Source organism: Hyaloscypha bicolor (assembly GCF_002865645.1).
Source record: "Hyaloscypha bicolor E unplaced genomic scaffold K444scaffold_92, whole genome shotgun sequence".
Taxonomy (NCBI): domain Eukaryota; kingdom Fungi; phylum Ascomycota; class Leotiomycetes; order Helotiales; family Hyaloscyphaceae; genus Hyaloscypha; species Hyaloscypha bicolor.
This window is the reverse complement of record NW_020194594.1, coordinates 63,442-88,778: the sequence shown is the minus strand read 5'-3', so window position 1 is coordinate 88,778 and position 25,337 is coordinate 63,442. Positions and strand designations below refer to the sequence as shown.

Here is a 25,337-nt window from a genome sequence, read left to right as displayed (position 1 = left end):
ACAACGCAAGCCACCTTCTGTTGGCAAGGATGATCAGAGGGTGCGGTAACTTTAAGGACCTCAAATGTAAGAATTCCACTAGGCACCCATTTACCTTCTGTTTTTGCTGCGCCAATTTCTCCCAGCCGCCTCTGAAAACCTCACGACATCTCTGAGCTTGTTGTTCCCTCTCGGTCTACGGATTATTCCCTCTATCTTATTTGTGTGAGGATTTGTACGCAAGTTTTAGTTGCCCCTATCTCTTGATCTTCTTACACTCTTTCCGTTCCTGGTTTTCCACGAAATTGGTCATGAACGATCCATCGTCTTCAAGAGGGGCTACCATGGGCTCCTTCAAGAGCCCAAGCGATCATTGTGCATCGAAATCCAATCAACCGGAGAACGTAGACCACGATAACATCAATGAATCAAAAGAATCCTTTGGATTATTTCGTTTGAACCCTGATGATAGTGTATCGTCCACCAGGAATTTCGAGGAGACAACAGAGTCATTTGATGCCGACATAATTGCAATTCATGGACTAGGTGGTACAGCATTCAAGACTTGGACTCATAGCAATGGCAAGAATTGGCTCAGTGATTTTGTGCCGAGCGAGTTTCCAGGGGCAAGGGTTTACACTTTCGGTTACGACTCTGGTTTTGCGTTCTCTCGTGGTACTGGGACTTTGGACGACTTTGCGAGAAGCTTTCTAGAAGCTGTAAAGCTAGAGAGAAGGAGACCCGATCAGGTATCCTTCTAGTTTGTTTCTGCCACCAAAGATGACGCTGACAAGGTGATTTGCAGCAACGTCGTCTTCTGGTGCTCGTATGTCACAGCATGGGTGGCATAGTTGCAAAATTGGTTGGTTTCTTAGACCTCTATACATTGGAGTCCCCATACTGACACAAATCAACCAGGCAATTACTATGGCAAAATCGAAACCTGAAAACTACCCTGGGATTGGAAATGCCATAGCAGGAATACTATTTCTCGGAACCCCACACCATGGGTCAGGGTATGCTAGATATGGCAACATAATGGCGAAAACAGCGAATGTCCTCGTAGTCGGCTTGCAGGCATCAAGACTTCTAGGAAAGATGCGATCCGATCTTCTGGGAACCTTGGAAAAGCACTCTCCTGAATTGGCGGCTGCGGCTGAGGATTTCAAGAAACATGCAGCCGATATCAAGATTATATCGTTTGTCGAAGGCAAGAAGACATTGGGACTAAATGAGAGAGTGAGTCGACTGTCCAGTTATTTAGTTGCTTTATCTGACTTTGAAGGTTGTCGACGACCAAAGCGCTCATCTAGGCTCTCCCTTAGAACGAAAGATTCTTATGCCAGGATATGACCACAAAGCGCTCTGTAGACATGCTTCCACTGGTGATCAGGGATTGAAGCTTATTTTCTCCGAAATCAGGCAATGTTTGCCTAAAAATTCACTTGCCAAAGCTAGTAAGTATACTTCTCCATATGTGAACGATTGTTACTCAAGTGCGATCAGCTCAGGCCCCCTACTTTCCCTTCCAACGAAACTTCGATTTTGTGGGGCAACAAAATATTTTGCAAGTTTTACTGGACGACTTCAGCAGACATCCTATGGATCGGGAAGTGGCGCTCTACGGCCTTGGTGGGATCGGGTAGGGTTTTCCCCCTGTCATCTGTCTACCATCAATAGTAACGATATCAGGAAATCTCAGATTGCTGTGGAATATGCCTACAACCTGCTGGAAAGAAATCCGGAAACTCTCATCTTCTGGGTTTTCGGAGGCAGTAAGGAGAGATTTGAACAGGATTACTTAGGAATTGCGAGACGATTGCAACTGCCTGGTTTTCATGGATCAACTGTCGATGTCTTAGCTCTTGTCAAGACAGCCCTGGAAAAGAGATCAAACTGGGCTATGATAATTGATAATGCGGACGACTCAACAACTCTATGGGGAACATCGAAGGCCAATTATTCAGAAACGTCTATCCAAAATGATTCTACTGATCGTGAAGGCCTTGCAAAATATATTCCACGCGGCCTGAATGGATTCATTCTTTATACGACCAGAACAAAAGATGATGCACTAAGATTGACTGGCGAGGGGCAAGTTATTAAAGTAAGCGAAATGGATGAGGAGGATCTCAAATCCCTTCTCAAGAGTAAGTTTAAAAATGAGGCGTTCAGCGACAATGATCTGACACGCCTGATTACTACACTCGACCGTTTGCCACTTGCAATTGTACAGGCGGCTAGTTTCATACGACATAAATCGTGGTCGATTACGCAATACTTGACGAACTTTGAGGCCGAAGGATCTGTGTCGTCTTCTGGGCCCCTCTTGCACGATTTCCGGGACAAGACACGAGATTATAAAGGGAACAATCCTGTTTTTAGGACATGGATAATTACAATGAAGCAGCTGGAAGAACAGGAGCCCAAGGCTGCCGACCTGCTTCGACTAATGTCTTGTTATAATCGGCAAGACATACCCCACGATCTTCTTCTTGGACCAGATTCCAATTCGATTGGTTATCAGGAAGAAAAGGCCAATAAGAACTACTATCTGGCAATGTCAATTTCCACTCTCTTGTCCTATTCGTTTTTAACTGTTTCAGAGGGGCCCAGAGGCCAAAGGTACACACTTCACCGCCTAGTGCAGAAGTTCATTCAATATCGGCTTGAAGATCTTGGCATTGCTGACAAGTGGGCCACCAACGCCCTCGATTTCCTCGTGAGCGTCTTTCCTTTGGAGGAATACGAGTCCTGGGAACTCTCAGCTGAACTTCTGCCACATGTTCAGGCTATGGCGGAATACAAAATGAATTCAAACCTACCGGCGGGTAAACTTGGAATACTTTTGACAGCAGCATCAGCGTACTTGAGGAGGAAAGGACAACTCCAAAGAGCCGACAAATATATAACCCTTGCATTGACGACCCTTCGCACAAACCTTGGCAATGACGACCCTACAACCATCGATGCATTATGCGAACAAGGACACTGTTTTCAGGATTTGAAGCAATATGAACGAGCGGAGAAGGTTTACTGTTCAGCTATCGATTCTTATTCCAGAGTTTTCGGCTCACAGGACGTCAAAATTTATAAGGCAAAGATTTTCCTGAGTGGTATTTTACGGATTCAAAAAAGGTACCCCGAAGCCGAATCAGAAGCTAGAATTGCTCTTAGAGAACTCAAAAACTTTGATGGCGAAGAAGCTGAACGAGCGCGACTTCTGGGCGAAAATTCTCTTTCGAAGGTCCTGGGAGATACTCGACGTTACGACGATGCTATTCGAATCCAACGTAACCTCGACATATCACTTACGAATAAGTACGGCCCTGAACATCCTAGGGTTTTTAACAACCTTCATGATCTTGCTGTCACACTAATGATGATTGGTCAGCCGACTGGGCTGAAGGAGGCTAGGCATATAAGTCAACGGGTGATGGACCTATGTGAGAAGATGTATGGGCCAGATCATCATCAAACGGCAAATATCGTCTATAATTATGGCCTTGTATTGATGAAACAAGCTTATTTCGAGGACGCTGATGCATACCTTAAACGCGCACTTCGTTTCTTCAACACCCATGGTGGAGAAATTTACCCACTCGAAGCGCTGAACTGTATTAGCTATCTGGGTGTGAGCCAGGAGAGCCAGGGACACTACATCGAAGCACTGAAATACTGTGAAAGCAGGTATAAGATCTCGCTGAGCAGCTTTGGTGTGACACATGAGAGGACTCAATTGGCTCAGAGGGAAATAGCCAGGATCCAAGGGCTCATCCACCATGATCCAAATTCAAGCAGTCGTCAGCACAGCACAGATATACCAACACACTACGTGTCTGGCGCCAACATGGCGGCTAACGGGAATTGCTATGGTTCGATGAGAAGTCAGTACCGCATAGCAGAGGCACGCAAACAAGACGACCCCTATGCCTTTGCTTTTCCGCCTTACCAAAGTAAGAAACATGCTCGATCGGATACTATAATGTTTTCCAGCGGTGCTAGCGTGTCAAATGATGGAAGAGAAAGTAAAAAAAAACGATTATAGGCCTATCTATATATCTCGTTGTTGTTCCTTTAGTAGGACTTTTGAGGAAAAGAGATCAAGTATAAGGAGATGCAACTGGTTTCTTTCATTCCCTTAGCTTTTTATTTATCTTCGCATTAATACCACGGTGCTTTGAAGCTTTCAAGTAGAGTAACTTTAACGCGAGACGAGATGCTTCTTAAGGTCTAGAAATCTCTTATTCTTATTCCCTGTGAGGTAGTGGCTATTAGGAATAAGGCATTCCCTATAAATCGGCCTGCTATTGACTTGGCAAAGGTATGATAAACGACCTGATACGCGATAGGGACAATAGTGCGTTATTCTTATAGATGTCGAATGGCTATTCGGTTGGCGATAAAGATGCGGCATCACGGAGGAAGGAATTCAGGCGAGCCTTTATTCGATTATGCTCAGTTAGGGTTTATTGTAGCCTACTAGGTGCCGAGCATAAACCTTGGCGGGCCCGAGGATCTGACCGGGGTGGGCCACTTGCTGGCTCCTTTCCTGCCGAACAATGCCCTCTGTATAGATCAAGGGAACATTAAGGAGTGAGGCGAGCAAGTTGGAGTCATGGGTGACATCTATTCGAATGCGAATCGAGTTATTATATGGCTTGGAAAAGAGGATAATAATGTACAAGAGGCTATTATTTTGATCTTTACTATTATATAGGCCTCTGGGAAAGCCCGGCAAGAATCCGCAATAATACTGCTTATCTTTTTATTTAATAATTCTAGATTATCTTTTTATATAAATCCTATTATACCCTTACTAAATATATATTAATAGAGACTTATTATAGAATTCTTTACTTATATCTAGTTTAATAAAGTCTAGATTTTATAAGAGGTTATATATATTAAAGAAGCTACTTTATTTTGCAAAATAGTAAAGCTTAATTATAATATATTAATAGCATTTTTAATTCCTATATTTATTTTTAAATAAGTAAATTATATAATTATATATACTAATTCTTTATTTATTAAAAGAAGCTTTTACAAGCCTTAATTAAATTCTTAGTATAATATAGTTCTTTATAATATATATTTTCTTATTATAGCTATTACTTTAATATAATTAAAATAAGTTATATTAAAGTAATATTGTTTCCTGAATTATTATATAATACTATTAATTCAAGGAATTAATAATATGCTTTTCTGAAAATATTTATTATTTATTTCTATTAGCTTAAAGTTACTAATCTTAGAAATTATATATATATAATTATTTCTTATTTTATAATTCATATAATATAAAACAAATTCAAGTAATTAAATATATTTAAATTATAATTAAGATTTTATTATAATATTTATTAATATTAATTTTTGTTTATTTCTCTAAAAATAAATAAAATATATCTAAAAGCAAATTTTAATAAAATATAAATTAATTTTCTTATAAGTAAAATAAACTTTTTAATTTATATATTAAAATTTAAAATTAAAATTTACTTCTTATTTTATATACGTTTTATACTTATTAATATTTACTATTATATACTAATATAATAAATTGAGATTTATAAAGAAATTAAATACTTAAAATCTCTAAATACTTATATTACTATATTAATAGCCTTATATAAAATATAAATAATTATATAAGGCCTAGATTTAATTTCTTTTTTTAGATTCTTCTTTTTATATTTAGGGAAACTATTTAATTTAATATATTATTACCGATTTATAATACTAGTTCGAATTCCAAGTTTATAAGAATTCAAGCTATTAAAAAGGCTTAGATTAAAGCTAGAAATTACTAAATTAAAAAAGAAAACTCTAAGTTATTTGAAAATACTAGTTTTATAATAAATATAAGGTATTTAATAATAAAGTATTATATAAGTAGCTAAGATAAGAATAGAATCTAAGATATAAAATAAAGTATATAAGTATAACTAATTCCAAGAGCTAGCTTTTATAATAAACTAATTAATATTCATTTTTAAAGCTTTATATTTCTTTATATATATTATCTAGTATTTTACTAGATATATAAAAGTATAAGTTCTAATTAGGGAATATAATCTTATATGACTCAAATATTGGCCCAATTGGGCTATTAAATTCAATCTAATATTTGCTATTATATAATAGTTCAGGAATAAAAAAGTTATAGTAGTTTAAAATAAAGTAATAAGTATTAAATAAGGTAATTTACTAGGGGAAGTTATTACCTTATAACTCTAATTCTAGTATATATAATAGTAAATTAAATAAGAATTAGTTATAATACGAGCATTTTAAAGAAATTTTTAATTTTTATAAGTGAAAATAGCAGAAACAAATTTTCTGTTTGCCCTTTTATAAGTTATAGCTTATTTTTTAAAGTATCTTTTATAACTTACTTTTAAGTCTTAGAAATATAACCCTTTAATAATCTTAATAGCCCTAGCTTAAATGAGTATTTTAATTTACTTTTTATAACTATTGGAAGATATCAGAGGGTTAAAATCGGGTAAAAGCCGGAAACAATGCGAATAAATAAAATTCTCTGGTTTTTACAAGTTGCTTTTACCAAGAAACGCGAAATCAACCTCTACCCCTACAAAATTTGTTTCATTTCATCATTTCAACACACACTCGCTCTCAACAAACAAAAACGCCGTCATTTCCAGGCTACCCACATCCTCACACTGATTACAATTCTCCTCCCCGTTCCTCGTTTCGATCCGCATCAGCCTGGAGGCGCCGTTAATTAAGAGCGCATACCCCACTTGAGTAGAAATGCTGCGCCTCTGTATCGCGTTCCCGTCATAACCCTATAGGTTCGGATCTGAACATAGGCGCTAAAATAAGTTTGCTGACTACCATCGCAAAGTTCTGTGCCATTCCTTATTTCCTATCACGATAGCTTTATGTTCTTTCGCTCGCTGCAGTCGCGCCATATTGCCGTTTGTACACGTTGAAGGGAAGTACAATGTCGATATCACACACATACCAATATGAAACCCTTGAAGATCCTTCCCGGCAGATACGTTTGCTCAAACTGGACACCACTCACGACAATGGATCTGTCCTCACAGGAAGCTTATCCGTGTACAAGATTCCTCCACGAGACGGAAGCCGTGTAGCCAGGCTCAGCAAACATCTACAACTACCCGGCTACTTTGCCTTGTCATATGTATGGGGCACGGGCCCTGATCGGCATCCAAGTCATGAAATTATCCTCGATAATAGGCGATTCCCCATCACAGCGACCCTCTATGCGGCCTTGCATTCATACCGCTCTTTTGTGCCCGCGTCTATTCGATTCTAGGTCGATGCCATTTGCATCAATCAGGCAGACGATGACGAGAAATCAGCACAGGTGCCTCTCATGCGCGATATCTACCATCTCGCAGTGTCTGTACTTGTCTGGCTTGGCGATAAAACCGATGAGATTAATCGCTTAGAGCTGTTCATTAGTAACCTCGTAAACGAAGGTTATGTAACAAAGGGAGACAAATGGGGCCGTGAAGTGACGGGCATCGAAACCAAAGCTCGAGACAGGGGTGAAAGGAAACAGCCTTTGGCAAAATTCATCCGCAATGAATCTGAGAGACTATTACTAAAGGGGGCATTCAAAGGTGGCATGGGTCTGCTCAGAGGAATGCAAATTGGTCTCGACGTGGAGTACAATTCACTGAGTGATCATTTGAATGACCAGAGAGTCAGGGAAGATGAATATCTTCAACGTATGGAAGAAATAAAGTCCTGGTCGCCAAACGAAAGACAACTCAAACTAGTCCAAGGTGAAGATTTCCAAGCAATGGCAACACTACTTGATAAAGTCCTATTCTCGGACACTCAATACTTCGATAGGATGTGGACACTGCAAGAACTGTGTGTAGCCAATCGTGGCCTGGTGGAGGTGCTAGAGGTGAATCTTGAAGATTTGCTTTTGGTATTTTACTACCTTCAGCGAACCTTCAACATCCGCCACCTTAGTTTTGAAAAGATCACCACACTCTTTGAGATCAATTCAAAGTTCAACAATGGACAACGACTACCGTTAAGAGTCCTTCTTGCATTGTCCGCTGGTAGAAACTCGGAAAATCCAAGGGATAGGATCTATGGCCTCCATGGACTCATGAAGGATGAGCAAAATCCTTTGCTTAAGCCAGATTACATGAAGCCAGTCGCAGAGGTCTACGCCAACGTTGCACGTCATATAATTTCCACAGGAGAATCCCTGGACGTGATATGTGGCCATCAGCTACTTGGTAGACTTTCTGAACTGCCATCTTGGGTTCCTGATTTTCGTCATTTCGGCTTGGAGGCAAGCAGCTTGGTGAACGCAAATGGCGAGAACATCATCTACCGCGCCTCGGAATCTGAGAAGCATGCGCTACCAGAGCATCCCTTCCACGTTACACGGGAGTGGCAAACTCTAATCGTTACTGGAATCTTTCTGGGCAATGTTTCTGTATTGTCAGATATCTTGGTGCCAGGTCAGGACCTCCAGACAGAAACTTTTGCTCTGCGTGAGAGACTATGGTCGGCCAAGTTCATTCAGAGTCAAGAATGGGCACCAGAAGAAGCTCAAACGGTTGGTAACGTCTCAGATCTCGTGGCAATATACGCCGAGTTCTATCAAAACTCAAATCGAGCCACTTTTTGGGCTCGTAACCCGGACAAATTAGGTCGACTTCGAGCTATGATCGGCAATGCGAACGACCAAAGAGATGGTACGCTTGGTCTAAACTACAAATATTTTCTTACACTTCTTTGTGGTCGAATAGCCAAAGAAACTCGTTGCAGTGAGGAGGAGCTTTCGGAACACTTTGCACGCTCGTGTATCCCAGATCAGGAAGGTATCGAGACGCTCGAAAGATTGTGTAAGGCTTTGGATGCTGGAACACAAGGTCGCCGCCTCATCATGTCCGAGAGGAAGCAGATGGGCGCGGCTACAGAGCAAACGCAAGAGAATGACATGATTTATGTCCTGATGGGGTGTAGTGTATCAGTTATTCTGCGCAAGACAGCACGACCTAACGAGTTTCAATTTATTGGGGAGTGCTATTGGCATGGTTTCATGGACGGCGAAGCTTTAGCGATGAGAGATGGGGACAAGGTAACGGCGCATGAGTTCAACTTGGTGTGATAGTTCGGTAATGATTTCGTCGAGTAAGTTTGGCCCTTGCAGTCTCTGCGTACTCCTTCATTTCCGAGTCAGTCAATCAGAAAGTGAAATTTGCCTCAAATGATGTTCTATCGGTGAAATAACTGAACGAGAATACTTCTCATCCAGATTCCTAACCTGGGGAACCCTCCTTTGCAATAACCAGCACAAAAAATAAGCAATAATTAAGCATTACGACAGCAGGCGCGAGTTGCTGAGCTTGATAAAAGGCCCCTATCTTAGAAATAGGGGCTTAGGGCCTCAACTCGCGGTACCCCAGGAACGCTAAAACACAGTTTAGATCACCCACTGAACTGCCGTTTCCTGCCAGTCTTTCATTTTGCTTAAATTACACGTTTGCGCATTCGCTCTCAGCAAACAACATTATGTCGTCTATCCGCTCGACAGAAGCATATTGCATCTGAGTCCAATTGTGCCTAGAGTCTGAAAGAACCGCTTGTGCGTCGGGAGAGAACTGGGAACTGAGCACTTGTGAGTGTTCCAAATTATCCAGGTCGATGATATGCTCACCACTTCCACCAAAGCGCCTCATTATCAACTCCTGCAATGTCTAAGTATCCTCTGCTGGCACAATCCACTCGTCCGCATCCCCCCACCTGTCAACCGTCAACCCCGCACTTCCCGGATTCCTCATACCAGCCTCCAATTGCTTTGCATAACTAACTCTTCTCAGACGTTCCCCTTCTGCAGGTGTCAGGTTCAAGTAGATCTCCACACCAATAGTGTGCAGAAAGATGGAAAGCCACGCGGCCATGCCGAAGTTCAGTTCCAAGCTGGCTTGAAGTTGCTCCTTCCTGTCACTCCCAAAGTTTGCGGCAACCGCAATCATCCCATCAACTGACATATTGGCAATGCTACATTGTGGATACATTGTATTGTTTTGTGTTAGTGAGTCCTGTACAAAGACAATTTCATCGCAAATCATGGGTACGTAGTACTTGCCTACTGCAGTCGACACTTGAGCAGCGATCACCATGATGATCCGAGTAGTGATGATGACTCCAAGATAAAACATCGCACGCAACATCCAAGCTCTGTGTTGCTCGATTTGTAGTCGTTTGATGTTATAATATGCCATTGCTATGGAGATAGTGCTGAGAATGATGAGGAGGCCCATTGCTGCTTGAGTTGGTAAAGTGCCACCAAACGATCGCCTAATGATGAGAAATGCACCGGTATTCGAGATCATGACCAAGACAATGACAATGTAGCCATTGATGCGGTGGAGAAGAATGAATTTGTGGCGGATGACAGGCACGAATTGCCACTGGGAAGCCGGATTATCAGCATCAAAGTGATAAGTGTACGGAATCGACATACCACCATGAGAACTCCAGCTGGGATTATGCATCCAAGGTGGATCGATATTCCGACTCGAGCGAGTCCTTCTCGATACCAGTACCATTCTCCTGGCGCAGCGCCTTTTTTGTAAGATGAGGATGCATTCCCACCGATGTTCAGGTAGCTGATCCGCGCGAGAGAAAAGCCGAGCATTGAGCCCGCGAAAATAATAACTTGCATAGTTATTAAATGCGTTTAAGGAAATGAATATTTGCCTTACAGAGAGGAAAATTGTACCCCTTCCGAAAGCCAGCAGCTTGATATGCCTTTCTCCACCACACATTGTGAGAAATTTTCAACGCCATTTTCCTTAGGAAGTGAACGAGAGGAGATTGCCGGGTTTTAGAAAACTATGACAGAATATTGAGATGGTGGAACTCAACTCATGCATAGTTGACTTGGGCACCGACATTCTTGTATGAAAGTGCCTACCTCAGAACTGTCGTATCACGCGTCTGCTCGTTATTGATGTCGCCGATGCGCAGCCTCATTTTGCGAGCAAAGTCATGCTCGCGACAATATCGCTACCGAGAGCTTACAATTATTCTCTGCCCATCGTAACTTCTTGGTAGAATTCCAGGCAGTCTTATCTCCGAAGTCAATCGGAGTTATATTACCCCGAAGAATATCTTAAGCTTATTTTTTGCAGCGCTGAGATTGGTGTGTTCGTAAACGATCGACAAATGTCCTTCCCGTCTGTCTGGGCCCAGGCATCATCATTGGTGCGAACCAGGATGTTATTTCTGTCCGTGCTTCACACCGCAAGCTACAGCTGAGGTGACTGAATTTCGATCTCTAGACATCAAAACAGATGCGCCTCCTTTTCGTTCTCCCAGTTGCTTCATGCAAATTAAGCCCTCAGTCCACCTCCAACTTATCCCTCCGAGTCTTACTCTTGCTCCTACCCCAAGCGTGGGAGGTGGGTCTGTCGCTCTTTGCGAGATTCGTTGAAGTGTCTACGCCGAAGAGGGGAGGTTTCGACTTCATCCGCATGGCGAAGCAGGGTGGGAAGGAGATCACTAAAAGGTCGAGAGCTTCCAAACCCAAGGTCACCACGGGGTGCCTCACTTGCAAGCATGTTCCCCCTCATCTTACGTCCGCTGTTCATATGTTGATCCTGCGTCCAGGACCAGACGGGTAAAATGTGACGAAGGAAAGCCAAGTTGCCACAGATGCAAGAGCACGGGCAGAAAATGTGATTGGAAAAGGTGCACAATCCCAGCATTTGGGTCATACGTGGCAACGGCTGCAGTATGCCTCCCCCTCCGGCAATTTCCTGGAACCTTGGTAGAAAGCAATCATTTCCAGTTTTTCTGCACCAAGACTACTCTCCAATTATCCGGTTTATTTGGATGCACTTTCTGGAACCAGGAAGTGCTACAAGCATGCGTTTCTCAACCGGCCATCTGGCACGCAGCTGTGGCAGTTGCAGCTCTTCAACAAGAACGTAGTGCCACAGTTCATAAGGTTGTTGAGGATGACGAGCATCTAAGTGATTTTACACTTAATCAGTATGTCAAGGCAATGCAACATCTAAGGGGATTCTATAGTAAGGATCAAAGACCAACTGCAGAAGTCGTTCTTATTTGCTGTATATTCTTCATATGCTTTGAAGTGAGTTGTAAACTGTTAACCTTACCTACTTGAAACTGATGATCACAAACAGTCTCTCCGCGGCCACCTCGCTACCGCCCTTGTTCACCTCAATTATGGCCTACGATTACTGTCAGAGATTGAGCCAGAAGACCAGAAGGACCCATCGGCTCCTGCCCGCCTTCTCTACTCCCATAACTCGTTCGCATCGCTCGAAGACCTCGCTCTCATCTTCACCCGACTTGATACACAAGCAAACCAATTACTCTGGAACCGCAAGCTCACCAAAAATTCCAGGCTAGAAGAACTCACGTTCAAAGCCGTACGACACATTCCCACACCCTGTACCAGTCTCGAAGAAACAAGACGCATCGCAGACCAAATTTGGAATTTCTGCCTCTGCTCTCTCAAATCCCCGCAAGAGAACACTTCTGTGCGTGCCGGCGACACCCGCGCTGCGACACTTCAACTATGTTCGACAAAATTTAGTCAATCTTTCGCAGCCTTCGAACGTTTCATGGAGCACTCGGGCAGTAACTTAGATGCCAAGGGAAGACAAGCAGCAAACGCAATGAAGATCTGCCATCTCGTTGCCTCGATGTGTCTCATGCCAGAGCACCAAAACGACAGGGATAACGAAGAGGTCTTCCGTAATTATGAGAAGCAGTTCTCGGAGATCATTTGCCTTGTGACGGATATTATTGACTCTTCCGCCGACGAGTCGTTGGGTGGGGATACGGTTCGCTTCACGCTTGATGGGTGTGTTCTTGGTCCACTGTTCTTTGTCGCAGTGCGGTGTCGTCATAAGATATTGCGAAGGAAGGCTATCTCGTTGTTGAGGCTGTCGAGAAGACTTGAGGGTCTCTGGGATAGTTCATTCTTGGCGCAAGTCGCAGAGAGTGTAATGGAGATCGAAGAGAGGGGAAGTGATGATGGTGGGAGCGAGGCGAAACCGCTAAGGATTTCAGATATCGATGTTGAGTTTGATCATGACAGACGGAGGGCCTTGGTGAGCTATATCGTGAAAGGCTGGGAAGATTCATCAGATGCAGAGATCCGAGCAAGGGAAGATGTGGTTGTGTGGTAGCCCGGCTGGAGTTGGTTACCTGGATGGCTTGAAAAAATTCGAGTTCTGTCAAGAATTGGGCCTTGTGACAAGGGAAAGACGCCATCTAGTCTTTATTGGTGCATTGTGAGACACTGTGTGACTAGCTTGGCAGACTTGCATGCACCATCCACGATCTCTTGGGGCTGAGGGATGAGGCTGAACAAGCCTTTCAGCTGAACACTTCCCACTATCTCTTTTAAGAACAATTCTTCCAGCACATTAATTCTCCTGACACACAGAGGCAGAAGCTATGCCTCCATTCTCTTACGACCAACCCGCTCCAGAAGGAGACGAGTCGTCCTATGATATTCCCCCTGTATCACGATCAATCATGCAACCCCCCTCAGATCTTAAGAAGCGCACGGCAGGCAAAGCAGGATGTAATACCTGCAGGTATGCATCCTATCGTATCATATAATATAGCGATTCATCGTTGATCTTTCTGTACAGAAAACGAAGAGTGAAGTGTGATGAGACGAAACCCAGCTGCGTGAGATGTAGGAAATTCGGGAGAGTATGTAGCTATTGGCAATTCTCTGAAGATCCTCTCCCTGCACCGCCGGCCGACGTTTTCGGTGACGACGGCGACGACAATGAAGAACAACCGGAGGCTGCTGCAAGAAGAGACAATTTTCCCCTCGAAGATATAGACAATCCTTTAGCGCTTGGAGCGAGCGCAGGCTTGCAGATATCTGGACCTGCTCGATTGCGTGCAATGTCCGATGGTGGTCCTCCAGAGCGCCCCTCCCCCCAGAAACCTCCCCTCCGAGGTTTAGGTTACCCGAGTTCGGAATCTGTCAACATATTGGATCAAGAAAAGGTTTCCACTCCGGAGCGCATAAGCCCACCGGAAAGGGGTATAACCGGGGGGGGGGCCGCGGTGAGGCTCGCATACTCATCGGCTTCTGTAATGATTTTCGAAAAGCATACTCGGATGGCAGCCAAGGGGCTTCTCGTCACCTATCAGATCTGAATGAAAAAGTCGAAGAGCTTCAAGCAGTTCTTGAACAGCTTGAAGACATATTACAGGATGGCAAGCTCTACACCAAGTACGTTGAAATTAAACTCGAAGATTGTAAGAGGGTCTTCGAAAGACACCCTGTGTTCCTCAAAGCGCCTGGCGAACGAAGTACGTGGGAGAAGTACAACTCCACTGCCGAGTATGCCGTTTCGGCGAAATGGGAATTGGAAGTCCTTTGCTTGAGGCTGGGATTATGTTGTTCTGGGCTCAATATCTGTATTGAAGATTTAAAGAGGTATAGTGGTAGCAGCATTTCCACAGATAGTGCCCCACTTGATAAGAAGGGATTGGAAAAAGCTGCTCAAAGAGCAATTACTAGAGAAGCGCGACTGGCTAAGGTCAGGGAAATGAATAAAGATAAAACGCAGCAAGCAAGCAAGGAGACCACAACGCTTTTGTCGAGCTGGCTGGCAAGAAAGAAGAATAACGGCGCTTTTGGCTCAACGCGAACAAACATTTTGGGGAGGCGCTCTTCCCCCTTGTTATCAAATCAACGATTGTCATTTGATTTAGTTGCCACAGAGCAGCGAGATATTATTCTCGGGGGTGCTGAAGAGAGTAGGCCACCTCGTACGTTGCAGGAAGAGGCGAATGTGGATCTGGACCATGAATTGGATTTTTGTTTAGATTCCCTTGGACGGACCCCCACTGGGGAATCTAGCTCGCTTGCCGAAGTGGGAGGCAGGCCGAGTCCTGTTCCCAGTCAATCTACTCCCTTGGAAGGAGGAAAACCCCTCCCCAAACATGAAACGACTCAAAATCTGCCCCCGCCGCCTACAGAGGGCTTGGGGGTCGGAAAAGAGCGAGAATCAGCGGTGGATATAGAAGCCGATATCGAACAAGTCTCTGTTCCTCAAAGGCATCAGAGCAGACCTGGCCCATTGGAAGTTATGTACGTTTCTTCCCTCCTCAATGCTTGCTCACAGCAGCCTGACCCACTACTTCCCAGAACAATCTGCATGTCTTCCGACTGTTACGAATATTTTGAGCGAGCCCTTGATGATACCCACATAACACGCTGTCCAGCGTGTCGAGCAAAACAACTATTATCAAACCAAAGGCAGGAGGAAAAACAGCAGGGGTGGGTTGCGTTGGATATGCCGTCTACCCTCCGCAATCGTCTGTTTTCGGAAACTATCGACATTAATTTCGGAACAGGGAGCATGAGTATCGACAGGAAGTACAGACCTGAGCCTATTATGATAAGGACGATGTTGTGGGATCTAACTCATTGGTTCGGTCAATTCCAAGTAATGATATGTCGTTGGCGTATGAGGCTCCAAAGAACGCTAACAGAAAGAGTCGTTCCTGGTTTGTCACCTGACCTCACCTCAACTTTTCGTTCTTTTTACCATATCTATTACTTGCTGACTATGTCCTACCACTTGATAGTGCGCCTCCTCGACTTCCTCAAAGTGACGATGAGCCGTGGTACAAATGCTGGGGGAGCGCTCAAAGATATAGTTTCCGACGAAGAAATCGTCTACATGATGCTCATCGATACTTTGGATAATGAAGGGGAGAGGCCTTGGTTTAACATCTGGCTTTCCCGTATAGGCAATAAATTTCAACAACAACGAAAACTGGGTGGTAACATCAAGCGGCTAGAATGGACATGTGTAAGTCACAAACTCCTCCGCTTCCTGATTTTATTGCAAAATACTGACACCACATCCCAGAAATGTGGCCACCGGTCCCATGACGATTTCCAAGAACTCTCTCAGGGCGCAATCCTCGAGCTCGCAAACGACATGTTCGAGGCAGGCTACATAACTCACGCACAGATCTCAAATCAGACAAATAGCCCTATCACTTCTCTGACAACCAGAGTTCAAAACATTTTCATCGGAGCCCGGAGACGCATCTCAAGTCTCCGAACCCCAACACTGCCAACGTTTAACACGAAGCCTAGCTCCATCAAATCGATTCCCTTACAATGTTTACCGAGCACAAAATGCAGATGGCTGCACATGTGTCTAAAGAAACCACCATACGCCACAAAATTAGAGCCGTTGCATGTGTGCAAAGACGATGAAGAGAATGATTTTACTGATGCAACTTTCTTTCAAGCTTTGAGACGGGCGTATTTTGGGAGCAAGCGTTGGAGGGAGAGGCTTCTCTTCAAATTGAAGAAGATCGAGTTCGTCGAGGTACAACTGTCCGTTTCCTTATAGTCCAAGACGGTGCTGATGAATGGAAGTTCGAGCTTTGTCCCGAAAACCTGGTCGACCACATCCTGCCCAACAAACTCCCTCCCACCCTCGACGAGTACGATTTCCTGCCCCCTCCACCGGTCAAGAAATGCCCTCCGATTGGTGCCTCGCACATGATGCACCTCTTTACTTCCTGCTCTGCGCAACCGCTTGACACGTCTCTCTACCTCCGCTACATTCCGAAGCGAAAGGAACTAGCGTTGTCTTTTAGACCTGATCTGGTTGATGCAATTACTGGGTGGGGTCTCCATTTCGTGGAAGGGTTGAATAGTGCGCTAGCTGTGACAGTCATGTTTTCTGTTTCGCTGGTCCTTGGTATTGTGTTTGCGATCTGTTGGAGTGTTTGGAAACAGGACGTACAGGGCGCGTTTGGTGTTGCATCTTATGTGACGAGTGTAATTACGCTTGCTGTCATGACTTGGCAGATGTGGACTGTGTGAAGAAGTCAGCAAAACTTGCAACGAATGCTGGATCTAAACGTTCTACTCATGGGAGGGGGCATACCTGATACGGTTCACTGGAAACGGTGCCCCAGGAGAGACCGGCTTTCGACGTCTTCAAGTCCCTTCAAGAGGTACAGCAGAAGCTCCGTCCGCATGCATCACGGCCAGCTCGACGTCAGCACTGGACTGTACGTCCTTGCTGACTCGTGTGGCTCCACTCACGCTCACAACTGGCTCCTCTTCCGCCTCCTCAGCCGCATCCCTAATCACTCTCAACTGTCTCAAAGCAGCTCTATATCTCCAGGCAAGCGCGAAGGGTGAGAAGACAGCCATGCTAAGAACGAACGCAATGGTGTATGAAGTGGTGTCCGGGTGTTCCACATAGAGAATATTCAGAATAAACCCCACAATAATCGCCAAAGAAACCAACTCTTTAAACATGATGAAAATAAGCCTGCGACTAGCAGCAGGTTGATCGCGCGCAAACTGGCGGCATCGAAGACTCTTAAAAATGAAAATTGCGCCCCTGAGGAGCGGCGAACTTTAAACGGCCAGCTTAGGCAGAAATAAGATTGAAAACACCTACGAAAGTCACGATGTCCCTGCGTGGTCCAGCATCCGCATCCTACCCTAATCCGGTCATCCTTTCGATCCAAGCTCGTGCAAATAAGCTTCACGCCAGTTTAAGGGGGTCGCCAAGCCTTATGTAGGAAGCTTCATTGGACGCCTGGGCTATGTGTCATTGTGTCTTGCAGCGCTGCGAGCTGGAATACGAGCGCCGGGAGGCGCGGGTTTCAAGCTGCTTGGATTGCCGCGTCGTCATTTTGGCAAATTCCGTCCTCGTGTTCCCTCAGGCGACTCTGCACGGGAAAGCCCCTGAATTTCTTAGCGAGGGTGGTGACGCTAGCCTGATTGGGTATCCTCCGACGAGATATCCGGCGCCGCCGCGGCAGGATTTTCTAGGACATCAGCCTTATGCGGAGTCTAGGGAGAGATAAAACGAGGGAGTTACTGAGACCATTAGCGGGCTAGCGGACAAATCCGAGAAGCGAAAAGTGATTTTCTGATTTTCTGATTTTCGCGCCCACACCCCCCCCCCCCCCACTACACCTTACCAAAAAAAAAAAGTACAGTATATACGCCTTATTCTCGACTACTCCTAACCCCCCCTTAGCTTGCATAGTCCGTAAGGCAAATCCCATGGATTATAAAATATATCTCTATCTCCCTTACTCTCTATATCCTCCGTACTATCTATATTACTCGAATTATCTATATCTTCTTCGTCCTCTTCTCTTCCAGTATCCTTACCCTCCTCTGCTATAACCTCCTTTCCTATTGCCTTCTGACCTTATATCTGTTTTTATACTTGCTTTCTATATCTTATAGGCAGTCAAGGCTTTAGTATAAAGGGTTTTGCAAATACAGAGCAAGGCTTTCCAGACTTAATAGGATTAGTATTAAGTTAATAGAAAATATAGATTTTACTATTATTATTATATCTATAATTTATATAAGTACTATTAAATTTGCCTTCTATAACTATATAGTATTTAAAAGAGCCTCTTAGTCTCTTCTTATTACTATAAGTAGTATAAGCTTAAAAGAATTCGGTTTTATAAGTATATACTAAGCTTGCCTCTAGATTTGCCTTGCCTTTCTCTAATTTCTTTAGCTTCTTACCCTAGTATAGCTCTATCTTTCTAACTTTAGCCTTATTATTAATTCACTTTACTATTTTAGTAATATTATTAGATAGTATAAGGAAATTAAAGTATTATTATAGAGAAGAAAGAGGAGGTTATATATAAGAAAGAGATTAAGAAATAAAAGGATTTATTAGTTAAATATATTAATAGGAGAAGATATTATAGACTAAGTCTGGATTATTAAAAAATATATTATAAATATTATCTTTCTGCTTATTTATAGCTTTATTATCTTTTCTATTATTTTTGCCTTTACTAGAGCCGCTACCTAAAGCTATATTTAATATGTTTTTAATAAAAGAAAGCTTTAATAATAGTATTATATATTAGAATTAAAGTTATTTTCGGAAAAAGATTAAGGTTAAGGTTAAGGCTAAGGTTAAAGCTAGTATAACTATATCTTTATTATTTACTTTTGGGATATAAAGATATATATTTAATATAATTATTTAAATTCAAATAAATTTATAATAAATAATATCTAAAAATAGAAATATTAGTACTTAATAGCCCTAGATTAAGTATATTTAAATATTAAAAAAATTATAATTTTAGATATTATAGTTATAAAAATAAAAATAAAAATATTCTTTCTCTTACTAACTTATAAAAGCTAAGATATACTAATAATAATTAAACTATATTTGACTTATATAATTAGCTAATTTACTTTACTAATTATAAATAATTCAAGGTAATTTAAATTTCCTTAAATCTCTATATATAGCTTATTATATAAACTTCTATATCTTTATATTTAGTAATACTATAATTATAATTTTTAGATAAGAAGAATTCTCTTATTCTAGTATATATAATTATATTTATTTCTTATTTTTTAAATATATAATTATTAAATTAGAAAGGCTCAAGAATTCTAAGTAATACTTTTTCCTAAGAAATATATATCCTTAATAAATAATAAAAGTAAATATGGAATTATATAATAATATAACTATCCTATACTAGTAACTTTATTTTCTATAAAACTATAACTCTATTCTATCTTTATTTTAAAACCTTTATCTTTCTTTTATATTTTTTCGATTTTACTATTAATATTAAGAGCTTCTGCCCTTTACTAATACTTTTATTAATATCTCTATTAATACCAAGAGCTAGTATCTAACTACCTTATAACCTTTCTCTTTTTTTCCGAACTTCTTCTTACTTCTCCTCCTTATTTCTTTTCCTTATTCCTCTTTTTTTAATACTTCTTCTATTAATACCAAGAGCTAGTATCTAACTGCCTTATAATCTTCCTTTCTTTCTCCGAACTTCTCTAAACCCCTTTTCTAAATCCTTTTTTCGAATCCCTCTTCTTTTAATACTTTTACTAATAATACCAAAAGCTAGTACTTAATTACTACTTCCGGGTTACTTTTATTTAGAACTCCTATATTATAAGTCTTTAACTTACTTGCTTCTTAGAAAGCTAAATTTTAGATCCTTTCTCTCTTTCTCTAATATCTCTTTCTCTCCTTTTCTAATATCTCTTATATCTTTAGGCCCTTTGGGAATACCCTCTCTCGAACTTCCAAAAAAGAGGCTAATTCCTATTTAGATCTCTCTGAACTTTAATACCTCCTCTTTTTCTTTAATACTTATAAAAGCCTTTGGGCTATTACTAAGTATCTTTATTCTTTATCTTGAAATATATACTAACTTATTCTTATAGGAAATAGCCCTTTTTCCTCTAATCTCGATTTCTTTAATATATACTTCTCGCTTTTGGGCTATTTAGATATTTTCCCGTTTGCTTTTATAGAATATATACTAATTTACTTTTTAGTTTCCCTTGCCTTATCTCTTCTTTAATATTACCATATATATACCTAGTTAGTACTAGTTCTTATAACCTATAGTTAGGCTTTTTATTTATTAAATATCCGGATATTTTATTTTACTTTTATTTTATATATTTTATTTTATATACTTTATTTTTCTTTTATTATAGGTTAGGACTTAAATAGTATTTACCTTAAGTACTTATACTCTCGGGTATATAAGACTTCTATAGATCTTTCGGAATTATAAACTAGCCTACTTTAGTTTAGGGAAGCTTTTTTAAGAATATTTCAGAAATTATAATATTTATTATAACCTTTCCTAAAGATTAATATAGTATAGGTATTTCTGGTTTATTCTTTCTTTATAGAGCAAACCGCTATTCTAAGTCTATATAAAAGTCCTAATTATTTCTCGAGTTAAAGTATAGGTACTTCTTATTTCTATTAAATTAGGTATAAAGAATAGTAGGTGCTTTTGGGCTAGACTATAGTACTAGTTAAGTACTAAGACTTCCTATATCTATCTCGCAAATTTATAGTTTGAGATATATTATATTTAATAGGGCTTTTATATCTAATTACTTTATATTATAGTAAAATATCTTAGTATTATAGTTAGGAAAGTTCTATTTTATAATCTTATCTATTACTTATAGATTTTCTAGCTAATAAGTCTTAGCTAATAGCTAAGAAACTTATTAGCTACTTTATCTAAAGCCTCTAGGAGCGGGAAGTTGCCTTAATAAAGACTTAGTATTAAAAATAGGTTTAATTAATTAATCTAAATAAGGAATTTATAGCAGGAATTTCTATATATAAGTAATTTCATATAATAAACTCAAGTCTCTATCTCTAGTTATATAAGTGAGCCATATAAGAAACTCTTTCTGGCCTATTAAAGTAGTTCCTGTCTCTGGTTATATGAGTTATAATATATAATAAATTTAAACTTTTCTTGAATTATTTTTAGAAGAATTAGTAAGCTTTTCTAAATAGATTTATTAAGGCCTTAGTTTTTAAAAATATTAGTCTAGTCTTCTTATTCTTCCCTTAAGTAATAGTTTAGCTCTCAGGAATTATATATAAATATTAGAATAAATAAGGAGATATACTATATATGCTTTCTAGATAAATTAGAATAGAATCTATAGGATTCCCGTAATATTTTTATTAAATCTATAGTACTAGCTAGCAAAGACTTTAATAACTTTAATAAGACTTAAATTACGAGCCCGGCCCTTAGATTTCCTGCTTAACTTAAAGATTAAGTAATTTATAATAGATTATTTATTATAAAATATATTATATTCTTTTCCCAAAAAGTACCGGATACTAGTAATAGTCCGGAAGCCCTAAAGCTCTTAAGACTCTTTATAAGTTTCGGGCTTTAGGGCTTTTTTATAGCTAGCTAATTATATAAAGTTATATAACTATATGGGTCCGGTATTAATATAAAGTAATTAGTAATTTTATATATAGATATAATATGGTTTTTAGTATAGCTAGTCTAATATATTATATATTTATATATAAATATCTATAATTTTATTATTATAATATAATATATTCTTAATATAAAAATCCCTTTATAATCCTAGACTTTTAGGAGCCTTCTCTATACTAAAGGTAGAATATATAATACTATTTGGGTATTAAACTCAAAAGGCAAAGAATTATAAAGGCCCTAATAATTATAAGACTTTATAAATTTGGATAGATTTAAGTATTATAAAAGTATTAAATTTAGTAGCCTGACTTTTAAATTATATAAGAACTAATTAAAGAGTATTACTTTAAAGTATTAATTATAAATTTCAAGTATATATATATTTATAAGGAAATAAGACCTAAAATAGTACTAAGCTAATTATAAAATATAGGAAAAAGTATATTAGATATTAGGCCTATTTTTTCTTAATTACCTTAATCTTAGCGGATATTTATATATAATTTATTAGACCTTATATAATAGATTTACTTAGGAGAAGTAAGATTAATTAGCCTAGAGAGTTTAATAATAATAGTTAGACTTTTATTCGGGGTAATAGGTAAAGTACTAGTAGTAGCCCGGATACTTTGGGTTTTATTTATAAAGCTAAAGATATTATATCTATTAATTCTCTATATCTAATAAGAAAGAGAGATAGTATATTTATATCTCTAATATATTTATTACTATAAAGTAATACTTATATAGTTTATAAGATTAACTATAGTTCTCTTTACTAAAAAAGAAAATAGTAAAATTAAAGAAGGATCTAATAGCCTATTACTATTATTATTATTATTACTATTAGAATTAGCTTTAGTAGTACTTTTAATAGCATTTTCTGTATTATCTTGCGGCTTCTAAAGGTTAGTAAGTAGAGAAGAATCCTGATATATATAAGTTAATTAAACCTAAAAACAAAAAAGAATCTATAAAAGAAATAAAAAGTAAGAGCTAGAATTAAAGAAGAGAATTATATATATGCCTTTATTTGCCTACTAGTTTATTAGATCCCTTCTTACTCTTAAAGTCTTATACCTGTATTAGTAGGTAATATTCTTCTGGGTTCTCTGGGCCTCCTTAGTTTATTATTTAATCTTCTCAAGTTATTATACCTTTTGAGTATTTTCTAGCTCTTTATAAGTAACTTTAAAATAGAAATCTTTATATAAAGTCTTTTTCTAAGTATTTTCTAGCTTTTTATAAGTAATTTTAAAACAGATATCTTTATATAAAGTCTTATTCTAGTATAAAACAAGAAAAATTATTCAGATATCCTTAGGGCCCAGATATATATTATAGTAGAAAAGGTTAAAGATAGTTTAGATAGAACCTAGTAAGACTATAAGTTCCTAGGCTCTTTTACTATTAGGACTAGTATAGAATACTAGTTTATTTATATTATTAATAAATTAATAATAGCAGGTAAGTCTACTAATACGGAGAGAGAAGTAAGAAAGTAGCTACTAAGAAACTATATTGGAAAGAGTAGAAAAGACTTAATTATTTATTTTAAATTAAAAGCTATCTATTAAAAAACATCTATTAGAATTTATATAGAGAATCTAGTAAAAGAAATAAGAGAAAACTTATTACTAACTTCTTTAGAAAGTTAGATAGTTCTTTACTTAGCTCTCTAATTCTTTATATTATTAAATACCTACTTATAGAGAACTAGCTATAAAATTATAGTCTATAATTCTATAAGACTAGATCCGGCTATATTTTGATTTATAAGATCTTAAAAGGCTTCAGATAGCCTATTACTAGTATAAGAAGCTATGGCCTGGGTAGTAGCCTGAGTAACTCTCGTATTTATAGCCTATTAAGCTTATATAGTAATATAAATATTACTAGAAAAGTAGTTAGGTTAAGTAATATAGTTTATAGTAAAAGGAAATATAAAAGAAAGTAATTATAGGACTATTAGAATAGGAGGAGCCTAAGGTAAAATAGAACTAGTATCTGGCGGCTATATAGTAATAGTAACTAGAGAAATAGGTATAATAAATATTTCTAAAAGAAAAGATATGGGATAAGAATACTAAGAAAAGCTAGGGATCTAAAGTATTCCAGATATAAAGAGAGGAGCAGATACAGACGGAATTCTAGAGCTATAAGGTTTAAGTCTATTAGTATTACTACTCTAGGCAAGTAAAATAGCAGCCTCTATATTATATTTATTATTAGTAAATTAATAGAATTTATAATATTAGATATTACTATATTAGTATTTAGTTACGAGATATATAGTATTAGGGCAGGTTTTGAGAAATAGTAGTACTATTTTAAGAGATAAGAATTTGAGGATATAGAATATTTATATAATAGATAAACTTAATAATTCTATTAGTATTATTCTTAAAAGTAAAAAGGAAGTTTTAAAAATAATATATTTAATAATAAATAATACCTATCTTAATATACCTAGTTATTCCGTAACCGGCTTATTTAATTATCCTATATTATTAGAAATATTACTAATAAAGAACTATTTCTGGATAAAGTCCTGAACTATTAGGAACTATACAGGTATTCTTCTGGCCTATATATTATTTATATATTCTATATTTATTAAGATAACTTACTTAAAGATCCTATTTCATATAATAGTAATATTATATCTACTAGTTAGCTTCTCGGACTCTCCTAATATTAGTAGCTGCCCTAAGGCTATATATGCCCGGACTATATATCAGAGCTAGTAATAAGCTTAAATATATAGTTAGTTACTGTTTCTATTAGTATTTCCTATATAAATATTAGCTATATTTATACTATAAGATATAAGCTTCTAATAATACTACTCTAGTATTTCTTTTAGTAGAAACTCGTTAATATCTATATTGGTATATAAGTAAACTATTCGTATAAAGCTATATAAGGTTATATTACTTATCCCAAACTAAATAATTATTAAGGATTATATTATAAAGCTCTATATTTATAGGATAACCCTAGTACTATACCCTGCCTAGGGGCCTTATATATAGTCTGAATGGCTTACTAGCTACTATATTAGGCCTAGATCTATCTTTTCTAATCCTATAGATATTCTATAAGTCCGTAAACCTATATATCTTGTTTTGGATCTGCTATATATAAAATACTAGTAAAGTAATCCGGTTCTATAGGTATTAGTAATTATAATTTCTGATATAAGCCAGTTTCTGAAAGTAGTTCTATATATACTAATCGGAATTAGTTATATAATCTGGTACTATAATACTAGACCTAATAGCTTTAATAAAAAGCGGTATAATTATTAGTACCTAATATTTTCTTCTAATAATAAAAAGAATAAGGGGCAGATATAGGGAAACGGAATTACTTATATACTACCGGTATAGCTAGCTTTTCTAAAGCTTTTACTACCAGGATTTAACCCGCTAATTCTCGGTGCTTTTCCTAGAAATAAAGTAGTTCTCTATATATATAACTAATGAATCGGCTATCTATAAGAATATAAA

The 25,337-nt window shown here is 38.6% G+C and overlaps 6 protein-coding genes across 6 annotated transcripts; 5 read left to right on the top strand and 1 right to left on the bottom strand.

The window, feature by feature from the left end:
- Positions 1-133: 133 nt before the first annotated feature.
- On the top strand, positions 134-4,213 carry K444DRAFT_563644 (uncharacterized protein). The gene is made up of 6 exons (XM_024877031.1): positions 134-728; positions 785-841; positions 898-1,218; positions 1,265-1,436; positions 1,486-1,621; positions 1,672-4,213. The coding sequence occupies exons 1-6, from the start codon at positions 291-293 to the stop codon at positions 4,025-4,027; spliced, it is 3,480 nt and encodes a 1,159-aa protein (XP_024735252.1). The 5' UTR covers positions 134-290; the 3' UTR covers positions 4,028-4,213.
- Positions 4,214-6,898: 2,685 nt separating this feature from the next.
- K444DRAFT_614137 (uncharacterized protein) lies at positions 6,899-9,216 on the top strand. The gene has a single exon (XM_024880483.1). The coding sequence runs from the start codon at positions 7,355-7,357 to the stop codon at positions 9,119-9,121; it is 1,767 nt and encodes a 588-aa protein (XP_024735251.1). The 5' UTR covers positions 6,899-7,354; the 3' UTR covers positions 9,122-9,216.
- A 494-nt stretch (positions 9,217-9,710) lies between these two features.
- K444DRAFT_531939 (uncharacterized protein) lies at positions 9,711-10,806 on the bottom strand (the record flags this gene model as incomplete). Its single annotated transcript, XM_024875037.1, has 3 exons — positions 9,711-10,427; positions 10,481-10,674; positions 10,722-10,806. The coding sequence occupies 3 exons, from the start codon at positions 10,804-10,806 to the stop codon at positions 9,711-9,713; spliced, it is 996 nt and encodes a 331-aa protein (XP_024735250.1).
- Positions 10,807-11,316: 510 nt separating this feature from the next.
- K444DRAFT_664447 (uncharacterized protein) lies at positions 11,317-13,515 on the top strand. Its single transcript, XM_024886961.1, has 3 exons — positions 11,317-11,575; positions 11,629-12,115; positions 12,168-13,515. Exons 1-3 carry the CDS (start codon positions 11,493-11,495, stop codon positions 13,179-13,181), a joined length of 1,584 nt encoding a protein of 527 aa, XP_024735249.1. The 5' UTR covers positions 11,317-11,492; the 3' UTR covers positions 13,182-13,515.
- On the top strand, positions 13,318-14,373 carry K444DRAFT_430944 (uncharacterized protein). The gene is made up of 2 exons (XM_024872761.1): positions 13,318-13,595; positions 13,653-14,373. The coding sequence occupies exons 1-2, from the start codon at positions 13,453-13,455 to the stop codon at positions 14,173-14,175; spliced, it is 666 nt and encodes a 221-aa protein (XP_024735248.1). The 5' UTR covers positions 13,318-13,452; the 3' UTR covers positions 14,176-14,373.
- K444DRAFT_430978 (uncharacterized protein) lies at positions 14,374-16,935 on the top strand. The gene is made up of 4 exons (XM_024872762.1): positions 14,374-15,115; positions 15,173-15,534; positions 15,616-16,373; positions 16,424-16,935. The coding sequence occupies exons 1-4, from the start codon at positions 14,571-14,573 to the stop codon at positions 16,874-16,876; spliced, it is 2,118 nt and encodes a 705-aa protein (XP_024735247.1). The 5' UTR covers positions 14,374-14,570; the 3' UTR covers positions 16,877-16,935.
- Positions 16,936-25,337: the final 8,402 nt, after the last annotated feature.

Excerpts from the sequence above, each read along its gene's own strand:
- K444DRAFT_614137 (XM_024880483.1), top strand. The coding sequence starts at position 7,355 with ATGCGCGATATCTACCATCTCGCAGTGTCTGTACTTGTCTGGCTTGGC.
- K444DRAFT_563644 (XM_024877031.1), top strand. The coding sequence starts at position 291 with ATGAACGATCCATCGTCTTCAAGAGGGGCTACCATGGGCTCCTTCAAG. Across the intron at positions 729-784 it reads AGAGAAGGAGACCCGATCAG|CAACGTCGTCTTCTGGTGCT; the intron begins GTATCCTTCTAG and ends GGTGATTTGCAG. Across the intron at positions 842-897 it reads GTGGCATAGTTGCAAAATTG|GCAATTACTATGGCAAAATC; the intron begins GTTGGTTTCTTA and ends CAAATCAACCAG.
- K444DRAFT_430944 (XM_024872761.1), top strand. The coding sequence starts at position 13,453 with ATGCCTCCATTCTCTTACGACCAACCCGCTCCAGAAGGAGACGAGTCG. Across the intron at positions 13,596-13,652 it reads GCAGGATGTAATACCTGCAG|AAAACGAAGAGTGAAGTGTG; the intron begins GTATGCATCCTA and ends CTTTCTGTACAG.
- K444DRAFT_430978 (XM_024872762.1), top strand. The coding sequence starts at position 14,571 with ATGAATAAAGATAAAACGCAGCAAGCAAGCAAGGAGACCACAACGCTT. Across the intron at positions 15,116-15,172 it reads CCTGGCCCATTGGAAGTTAT|AACAATCTGCATGTCTTCCG; the intron begins GTACGTTTCTTC and ends ACTACTTCCCAG. Across the intron at positions 15,535-15,615 it reads AACAGAAAGAGTCGTTCCTG|TGCGCCTCCTCGACTTCCTC; the intron begins GTTTGTCACCTG and ends ACCACTTGATAG.
- K444DRAFT_664447 (XM_024886961.1), top strand. The coding sequence starts at position 11,493 with ATGGCGAAGCAGGGTGGGAAGGAGATCACTAAAAGGTCGAGAGCTTCC. Across the intron at positions 11,576-11,628 it reads ACGGGGTGCCTCACTTGCAA|GACCAGACGGGTAAAATGTG; the intron begins GCATGTTCCCCC and ends TCCTGCGTCCAG. Across the intron at positions 12,116-12,167 it reads TATTCTTCATATGCTTTGAA|TCTCTCCGCGGCCACCTCGC; the intron begins GTGAGTTGTAAA and ends GATCACAAACAG.